Source organism: Calliopsis andreniformis, chromosome 6 (genome assembly GCF_051401765.1).
Source record: "Calliopsis andreniformis isolate RMS-2024a chromosome 6, iyCalAndr_principal, whole genome shotgun sequence".
Classification (NCBI taxonomy): Eukaryota; Metazoa; Arthropoda; class Insecta; order Hymenoptera; family Andrenidae; genus Calliopsis; species Calliopsis andreniformis.
This window is the reverse complement of record NC_135067.1, coordinates 11,923,540-11,933,453: the sequence shown is the minus strand read 5'-3', so window position 1 is coordinate 11,933,453 and position 9,914 is coordinate 11,923,540. Positions and strand designations below refer to the sequence as shown.

Genomic DNA, 9,914 nt, shown 5'->3' with positions numbered 1-9,914 from the left:
AAATGTAGTTATAGTAATAATTAATTTTATTACTATGCTAATGTAGCTGTTAATACGTGTGTTAAAGGTATGTCACTTTTTTCAGCTTTACTTCAATATTTCTCTCTCTACATAATCAAGTTTCTTACTTCCTCAAAATACTCTCAATGTTACCAGACAATCATTCTCAACCCAGAAAACAAAGAACATAATGAAAAATTGTTGTGGAAATATTTCTTGCAACGAACATATGTCTACCAAAAATCTATTCACTCACTAATAACAACGCTTAAACTACAAGGGGCCAGTAAATGTGGAACAATGTACAGAAATTGCTCCCATGGAGTTCCCAAATTGCCCTCGTGAAACATTTCTAAACTACTTGCAACAGTCTGCACAATTCCACGCAGCGTGCCAATGTTTCCAGCAGTATCCTAAACTCCACCAAAAAGAAACTAAGTTACAATCACTTAAACCTTCTTCACTTCTGAACATATTCTTCACCATATCAATTACTGAGATCAGAGATAGGACCAATAAAAACAACCCTTTCTCTCTTTTTCCAGGAGATCAAAAAACAGTTTACATGTTTAATTCTTCTAAAATAACACAGTAAAATATTTTAAACAAAATATTCACCATATGTAACATATACCACTTCTAATGGTATAAGAAAAAATCGTTTCCTTGCAAAAAAAATTATGAAATTAAACAAGGGTTGATTTTAATGTAACTCCTCATTTAGTTTTAGTCTGTTAAGTCATTTTAACAATCCCTTTACCCAAAGTGCAAGCAGTCCACCTACTCGCATCATCATTAAAATTAGACTTGACTTTAGAAACTCGACTCTTTCGGGCAAAAAGAGGCCCTTTCAGGGAAGAAAATTCGTCACGAAGGAAATTAGCATCAGACAGAGCCGTGTGGCCGTGACGTCTGGTGTCGCGATGAAAAATCTCGACTCCCGATTCATCGCGAGCGCATTTTTCCGAAGATGCACTGGTCAGAAGAAGTGCATTGTGAAGAGGGCAGGGATGACCCCTTTCACTGTACCACGTTGCTACGGTCGTGTATATAAAGAGGCGAAGCATCTGACGAAGAAGCACAAGTACCAACCCATCTGCATCCTAACCGCTTCATCGCTGGTGTTCGTGTGACAGAGAGATTATGTTCACTATCAAGGTAGGTGCTCAGTTCGTAAGACACGGGGCCGACAGTAGCCGGCGAGACTCGGTTTTCAGCGGCGAGATAAGTCTTGGGCTTCATCGCCGCTCTGCCGCCACTGTGAATTATCGTCGGTGTTAGGTGTCCAGGGGGCCTTTGATTTACGCTGCTTATGGGGGGGAAAAATTCGCTCCTCTTCGGCCACGCTTATTTTCCCGCGGACCGTTCGATATTTCGAGGGGACACGGTAGAAGTTTGAGGTATCGATTGGACAGTGGTGCAGTGTTGTCTCGGTACAAGCTCGATGGTAGATTCTCTTTGGAACTATTCTTGCATTTTACTTGCTCTTCGATTTCAGGAGGACAAATCTAATTAACAGTGCGTGTATCGATTTTATTGGAAGTTTCTTCAATTCTCTGAGCTTTTGCACCTGTAATTTTGAGATGTAAGTTTGTAGCGAGATGATGTAGACATGTGCAGTGTTGTCTCGGTACAAGCTCGATGGTAGATCCATGTCTCTTTGGAATTATTTTTGCATTTTACTTGCTCCTCGATTGGAGGACAAATCTAATTAACGGTGCGTGTATCGATTTTCTTGGAAGTTTTTGCAATTCTCTGAGCTTTTACACCTGCAATTTCGAGATGTATGTTTGCAGTGAGATAATGTAGATATGTAGATAACTGGGAAACTGGGGTCTTGATGGGTGAAGTGCTTTATGAATTTTGTAGAAGGATTTTTGCTTTTATTTTTGAGAGTGTTTTGGGGATACCTTGGGGTTCTGGATGTAAAGGTTCTCAGCGCGATGACTAGAGGGTAGAGGGAAGTCACTTGGAGGAAGCTAGAAAGAAGTGGTTTCTGGATCTTTTTACATATGTGTTTTTCTTGTGATTAGGTTTCCCTAAAGTGCTAACTGTGAATAGAGTTAATTAGTAGCAAACCTAAACTTAGATCAAATAGCTAAGAATTATTTGCTCGTGAGTGTGTATTATTCCATTTCCTCTGTTCGTATCATTTCTTTGAATTATTCTACTGCATGTAAGATAACATTCTGCTTTATCCACATATTCAATAATACTCAATGAATGCGCGCGATAAACACAAAACACGTACTCAACACAGTCGATCATATTCTCTATCAATACTCAAGCTCTGAAACAAGAAACACTCTAATCATTACTACTCTAACATTAATGCATGAACTAATTTTTTGAAGACTTATCAACAGACTTCACTTCAGAACATTTTAATTAAAATCAGCGACAAAGACCTTCCTTACACAGCTTGCAAAGAAGCTTCATTTTTCAAGACAGTAAGAATCTCCAGTCTCCTCGCTGTGCAAGTCATAACCACGCTTTCTATGTTGCAAACTAACGCAACTACAGCTATCTACGTTTCAAACTACGAAATTCCCTCCGACAATTTTCAGTCGCGTTTCTTGTCAATGTTACTCAACGCCCATACACACTTTCAACGCACATTTTATCGCTGAACTTGAAGACACTATTCGCACGTCTGTGACCGAAAGCGCGCGGAGTAATGTCTAAGTCGCGATCCTTTCGCCGTGAATGTAACATTTAAATTGCACAGGACTTGCATCAGGATAATCGTACGTCTGATTACTCGTCGCGTAAAATTTCGATATTAGCGTTATGTCACCTGTTGAACGCAACTCTCTGTTTCTTCATCGTCTCTGTCTATTCGTTAATTCCTGAATCTCATCCTAGGTCTCTCTAAATTAATAAAACGAATTCCAGATTTATGGAACGAAATTTGCATTCCATTCAACTCGAATCGGGACTAAGAACGTAGGATTAAAAACGAGGCGTGAATTGACGATCGCGATTGCATAGAATCAAAATTAGCTGAATTCGAACGAGGGAACGCGCAAGACGGGCGTGAAATTAAGAATAGAATTATCATAACAATTACGAGGAATGAGGCGCAATTGCGTCACGGTGCACTCGCGTCGACGACTTCTTTTTTTTTTTTCTCGCGAAGGTAGGACAACTGCGAGGGAATAAAGCGTGACACCGATGAGGAACCCCGAGCGCTCTTGCGTACACGCGCGTATCGTTCGTTGGTTTCCAATCGCGACATCTTTCACGCCAGCTCGTTATGCTACTTAAGAAAGGAAAATGAAATTCGCTTCGCTGAGGATGAATGGTGTACAGAGAAAGAAGTTACTCGAGGCGTTTTCTTTCATTTGGCTGAATGCTGTTGACTTAATTCAACTTCGGGACTATGGCTGCAGGCTGAAGTTTCTATTGCATCTGCGACATACTTTTTTTTTCCTTGGCTCTGGGTTAACTTTTATGACAAATATTTTTTTCAATGAATTCTTTAACGTTGCACCAACTGCATCTTGGCTATTAGCGGAGACTATTGTCTTAGATTCATTGCGGTGAATTTCGTAGATTTTTCAATGATTTTTTATTCCCGTGGTTTTCGTTGAATGTGAAAAGTGAAATGTTAACCACTTTTGTATGAGACATTCTTTCTTTTTTCTATTATAATTTTGTCTAAATTTCATTTTTCTAGAAATTGTATAATTTGGTAAAAGAATTCCTTGTCAAGGAGATACCAAGATACCAAGCTTACTGAATCAGTTCAAAATTATTTTAAAAAAGTGTATCATATATATGCTATATACTTCTTCTCTCTTCCAACTTTGTAATTTCGCCATATTTCAGAAAAGGTTGCAAGAGATTAGAACTCTCAGATACAGTACCTCCCTCGACATCTTTGAGTTAGGGAAGACAGAAAAATGAGAAATGACAGTGAATCGATCGAGACACGTTCCTGCTTCGTGCACCGTGAACGTTTGACCTTATGAATGAAGAAGCGTCGTCTCGTCTCTCGTTCTTTCATAATCCATCTTATTACACGTTAGAGGGAACCGGTGGACGCGCCATCATTACTGGGTACAGTAATTCCGTCTCCATTTCGTGCAACACTTGTGAAATTTTCCGCACCTTGTCATTTTCTCGTTCGTGCTCCAACAATAACCTTCCCTCTATCAATTAAACTCCAAATACTGATTCTATCTGTAACAACAGTCTCCCGACAGGAACAAAAATTCCCCTTTAAATCTCAATAGAACCACCCCCTCCGAATCTCATATTCAAAGTTCATAAATCTGATATAAACACAAGACTATTAAAGCTTCCATTGTAAATCGGAATTCAAAATCACGGAATATTCAGAGAAGAAAATCTTTAGTTTTCACGCCAGTAGCGACGATGATTTACCGAAAGATGGATAGGTACAGTTGTACAGTGGACAGTGAAGAATTTCAAAATTTCTGTAACAATAGTGAAGCTCGTAAACTGGAATAAAAATTCTCTCTCTCTTGAATACCTACATTCATTCATCTTCAGTTCAGCAAAGTTCACCCTACAGTCTCCTCGCCTCGATATCGCTCGTAAATGCAAACACACCTTGAAACGAATGTCGCTCGTGCTTTCGGCTCGATTATCGACACGGATCCAAGACAGAGGGAAAGGGAGAGAAGAAATGGTACAAGCGTTCGCTCAGATCCTTTTCAAGCCCCAATAATTTCCTTCTTCGTGCTTCTGATAGAGGCCTTCTGTAGTTCCCATTGTCTGTGGCTGGTACACGACACGTAGGAAGCGGTTGCTTGTTCCAGCTCGGTCATACGGTCAAGGAGAATCCAAATACCGATTACACTCCGGTTACGAGAATGAAATCCTGCCCCTGGATTGGGTTCCATTGATACCGCGCTATTATGTACGTAATCGCTATTCTCCCTATTAGTGCTTAATTAGATATGCGTTGAAACTGTGCCTTTCACGAGGGAGGGTGAGAATTTGAAGGGAGGGTTGCTCGTAATTCGAGCGATAGATTTGCAGATAAAATGCTAATGAGGTAATATTCTGGTGAACAAGTCCACTTTGTATGCTTGATATTGCTATTATGAGTATCGAAATGGTTGACGAATAATTATAAGCTCTTTGTCGGGAGTTAGAATTTTTTTGAAATATTCAAGGCAGTGATAAGTAGATGGGAGGATCAGTACAATAGGTAAAAGTAACAAAGAATGTTGAAATGAGAGCAAAAGGCTTCCTACAGAAGTGAACTGGTTTAATTTTTAATCTTTGTGTGGTATAAAGAACGTATAATGAATGGCTTTTATTATTCAAGTCGAATCTTTTCCTGGAGTCTCGAAAGTTTAATTAGAATCATAGAATATTTTTACCGAATTTTAACTTTGAAAAATTTACGAGAAATTGAATTTTAATTAGTCTACTGTTAGGAAGCATATCCCTTCGTCTTTTTCTTTTAGTCTTCCCACATGATACAGTATTCTGTCGTTATAAGCTCGTTGCTATCTTCCCTATATCTTAAACTTATTCAGAAACACAGAGTTTCACTTACGTGCACTACCCCTTACATCTTTGATAAGACTGTGCTGGACTACCATGAGCATCTGCTGACCTCAGAAACCTACCACATCCCATAAATTCATTAGTAAGCAAGGAGTCTATAACAAGAAAACACTGCATCCTAACACCACAAAATTCCTTAAAGTTCTACCCTTCCACCGAACCAAAATTTACAACCACCATCACCAAATTCACAAAATCCCAAATCCTTTACCACCATTCATCTTCAAGCCCTCAACGTCAACACCCAGTAATATACCAAACCTTTCCCATGTTCCTAAACGCTGATCACAGAAGCACGACTAAATTCGATTAACCTATCGTTAAGAAATAAATCCATTCTCTTGTTTTGCTGCCCCCTTCGACCCAGAAGTCTCCTCGAGCGTCGTGTTCATCCCACATGCAAATAACGCCGATGAAAAGTGATCGGATCAGAGTGACATTTAAGGGTGGGCATGTTTCGTGGGGCAGATTCACGGCTGATGACGTTCTTGAATGAAATTACACGTTTCAGGGGCGCGCGGCGAAAAAATGGTCACATTACACGGCGCGCCGCTCTCGTCCCGCCATTACGCCGTATTTCATAATGTCATTTGCAACTGATGTAACCGGCGTCGTGCAGCCTCTAGGCATTATCATCTTCGAGTTGCCCTTTTGCCGCCGCGCCACGCCACCGCGGGACGTGACTTTCACGAATTCTATGAATATTTGAAACGAAAGGTTTTGCAAACGGCGCTGGGGGATCGGCATCCATTGTCCACGTGTTTCCCAGGCGCTGCCTCTCTTTCCAGTCACGAGACAAAAGCAAGTTAAAAACTCTGGCATTCCAATTAAGCTTAATTGGTACGAGCCAGAGCGATGTTCGACGACCGTGTGAGAGATCGACGCCAGGTTCGATCGCGCCTGTTTTTCGACGCCTGCAAAATGCGCCATGATATGCACACCGCCGCGATTGGATTTTTCATTAAACGCTCGGCTATAATTAGAAGTAATTGCTACTTTGTACGACTCGCGTGTTCCTCGCGCGACGTGTTGCAAGCGTTGCACACGCGCTCGAGCGATCTAATACTTGTCCATGGTCTTTCGAGGTGGGCGAGACATTTCATGGACAAGCCAGACAGGTGTATTTTCTTGACGTAATTGTACGCTGTTATAATTCTTTTTCTTCGATACAGGGACGATAAGGTGTTTCGCTTTTTATAAAGTGCCAGCAGGGCTTGAATTTTTTATAATAATTGTTCCTGATTGAGGTGCAGAGTTATTTTTTTGAGCGAAGGATTTTAATTATGATGAGGTTTATTACTGCTACCATGTTGGAGCTTAACTTCTACCTACATATTTATATGCAAATAGTTCATGCTTTTAGTATTTACATTTTTATGGGCTATAATAACCGTGAAGGGTAATTTTCTACAAAAAAAATGTATGAAAGAGCTTCTGCAATATTTAAGACACAACAAATTCTATTAAAAAGTTTAGTGTTCACTAATTATGCATCAGATTTATGTATCAATACTGTACTTAATATACTTTTAAATTGTCATCGCATTTGGTGTAAAAATTTGTTACATTGAAACTTTCTTACCAAAGAGTTACAATTTCACTTTTTTAATGCAAAAGAAATATTGTTTTAGGCGTTAGTGGCGGTCGCACTTTGTGCGACGGGGACATTGGCTGCACCCCAGCGGCCTCCCAGTGGCTCTGACAAAGATGCAGTGATCACATCGCAACAGCTCGAGGTCAACTTCGACGGCAATTACGTCAACAAGTAAGTTCCCGTATAAAGTCCACAGGACTGAATAGAAGAATATTATTATTCGATTTCTTCTCGCGAAGAATTAACACGAGACGATATTTCCATTAACCCTAGATGGAAGGAAATAGATTAAAGGGATGGAAGAAAAGCGCAGAAATAACAGCCGTATGACAGACAAAGAAGTATTGTATTACGTGCACGGTTGAAATTTATCATTCTTTGAAAAAGAACACGGAGAGCAGTTCGAATGTACGAAATGGCTTTCCTTGGTACCCTTTTTCACCCTTATTCACCGCTTCGTAATTTATCTTCGTTGCAAAGGGAATCTAGTACATTTGTGACTCTCATCGATGCGAAATTCCTCCATTTTTTCAAGCTTTGCATTCGCCCTCGTTACCTTCCCTCGAAGGCACTGCGATCGCGAGCAAAGCCAGTCGCGTCGATAGCAGTCGATTGAGCCACTAGGAGCGAAGGGGAGAATCAAGTACGAAGTTAAAAGGTTCGTCGGGCATTTTGTGTCGCGTAGCAAGTTGCAACGCGAGACCTTTACTGGTTGCTGGCACACGCGAGGGAACAATGAGCAAAGTAATTGCACACGGGCGAAGACAATGGGCAGAGGATAACAGGTATCCGAGTCCAATGGCACTGGCTTATTCACGTGATTCGCAATTGTCGCCCACTGCAATCCACGTTCTGCATAAGTACAATGTTACTCGTGGGTGGGAGTCCTCGCTACTGTGATGAATGTTAGTTTTCAATTATGTTGCTGACGAAGCTGGCATTCTTATTAATTACTCATCTGTGTTGCAAACGGGTCCTCGTTTACGATATGACGCTATAGTTTTGAGGTTGAAGAAGGTGTTCAAATTTTCTCGTGGAACAGGTTTCTATATAGATGTCAGTAGTATCGGTAGGTACAATTTCTGAAGAGAATTGTTAGGAATTAAAATTGTTGTCTTCATTTGGCTGCTTTCACTGTACTGTACACTTTCTGCTATAATATTTCACAGTTCTAGAAAAGATGCAACTCAAGTTAACGACTCCACAGTCCTAGGGAGTCTAACTCAGACCTTCGTGTATCAATTTAGAGAACAAATCTCATCGAATAAAAGTACAATTGAGAGTTCAATTGCACTTAAAGCAACCAAGTTTCAGTCTTCTCAAATTGGTAACACTGAAACTACCATGAACAGTGTCTACTTCTCAGTTTCTGTACCTAAAGTTCTCAACAATGAGAACCCTGTCACATCTTCCAGACCCCAAGAGCCCGAAATCTCTAAATTCTCAGTTAATCTTCCCCATTGATTCCCCCTGACTTGCCTCAAAGAACTCAGTTGTCAACTTATTCTTCAGCTTCGAGACGAGCAACGGAATCAGCCACCAGGAATCTGGGCAACCGAAGCAGGTAGATGGTGAGACCCCTGTGGTTTCGCAAGGATCAGACTCTTACACGGCGCCGGATGGCCAGCAAGTGAGCATCTCGTACATAGCCGATGAAAATGGCTTCCAAGTGCAAGGGTCTCACATCCCGACGGCACCACCGATACCGCCAGAGATCCAAAGGGCGCTCGAGTGGAACGCGGCTCACCCTGAAGAGGACGACGGCGGTCAGCCACGACCACCTGGCAGAGGTGGCTCCCCTTTTTCCCTAACGACACTTTGACCCCTCCAACGTTTGCTCGAGTTTAATTGTCTGTTTGCCCGCGACCTCTCTGCTCGCGAAATTGATTCTCACGCTTTACGAGCTAGTTCACCGAGGGTAGTTAGAGAACGCGCAATTAAGTCGTGGAGTACTGTTGAACGTTAGGAGATTTTTCAGCAACAATTTGCCAGTTTCGTTGACGAGCATTGCGTCATGGGGTGGGATTAATGTGAATGTTTGACGATGATTAAAGAGGAATTCTTGTTTTCGCAGGTTAAACAGCCCAATTATACCTCAAACGTGACCTGATTTCGAGCCAGCTTGCCATGGACAAAACCGACCCGAGCCTCCGATGCAACCATAAAAATAAATATAGCGTGGTATATTAATCTAGGATTATACATAACAAGAAAAATAAGCGTACGGCGCGAGCCAGCCGGTATATAATAACTGTATACTTCAAGAGATTCTGTATTTTACCTGTATAGAAGAAAGTAATGCGCACTGTTCAGAAGTTTACGACAGGATCGTGCCGATGCGCGCAGGCTGCTTTCAACACGTAAAACGCGGAAAAAAGGACGACACCATCGCAGCTGCGAGGACGCGTATCGAGCGTCGATAGTATATATAATACGTATACTTTAACTTGTGATTTTTGTATATAAATAAAAGCGTTTTGCCGAAGAATCTTTGTCTACCTGTTCGTTTTAAATGCCTGATGCACTTTGCAATGTGTCCCAAATTTTCCTATTTCGATACATGACTATGGAAGAAATAATAGAAATGGAACTCACTGTCATAGTGATTGGTTAAATTCGATAGTAGCAAATTTTTTAATTTTAGGTCATATGCTATCAGTCATACTTAGTTAATAGTTTGCAAAAATAGAGATTAGAATAACTGATGTCTTCTTAGAAATGAGAATAAATTAATATTTCTTCTTTTGAAATGGAAGACGATGAAGATGTAGGA

General features: G+C 40.9%; 1 protein-coding gene across 1 annotated transcript; it reads left to right on the top strand.

Moving 5' to 3' along the window:
• The first annotated feature begins 1,071 nt into the window (after positions 1–1,071).
• Positions 1,072–9,629, top strand: Cpr14 (cuticular protein 14). Its single transcript, XM_076380855.1, has 4 exons — positions 1,072–1,158; positions 7,179–7,312; positions 8,654–8,931; positions 9,216–9,629. Exons 1-4 carry the CDS (start codon positions 1,144–1,146, stop codon positions 9,218–9,220), a joined length of 432 nt encoding a protein of 143 aa, XP_076236970.1. The 5' UTR covers positions 1,072–1,143; the 3' UTR covers positions 9,221–9,629.
• The last annotated feature ends 285 nt before the right edge of the window (positions 9,630–9,914 follow it).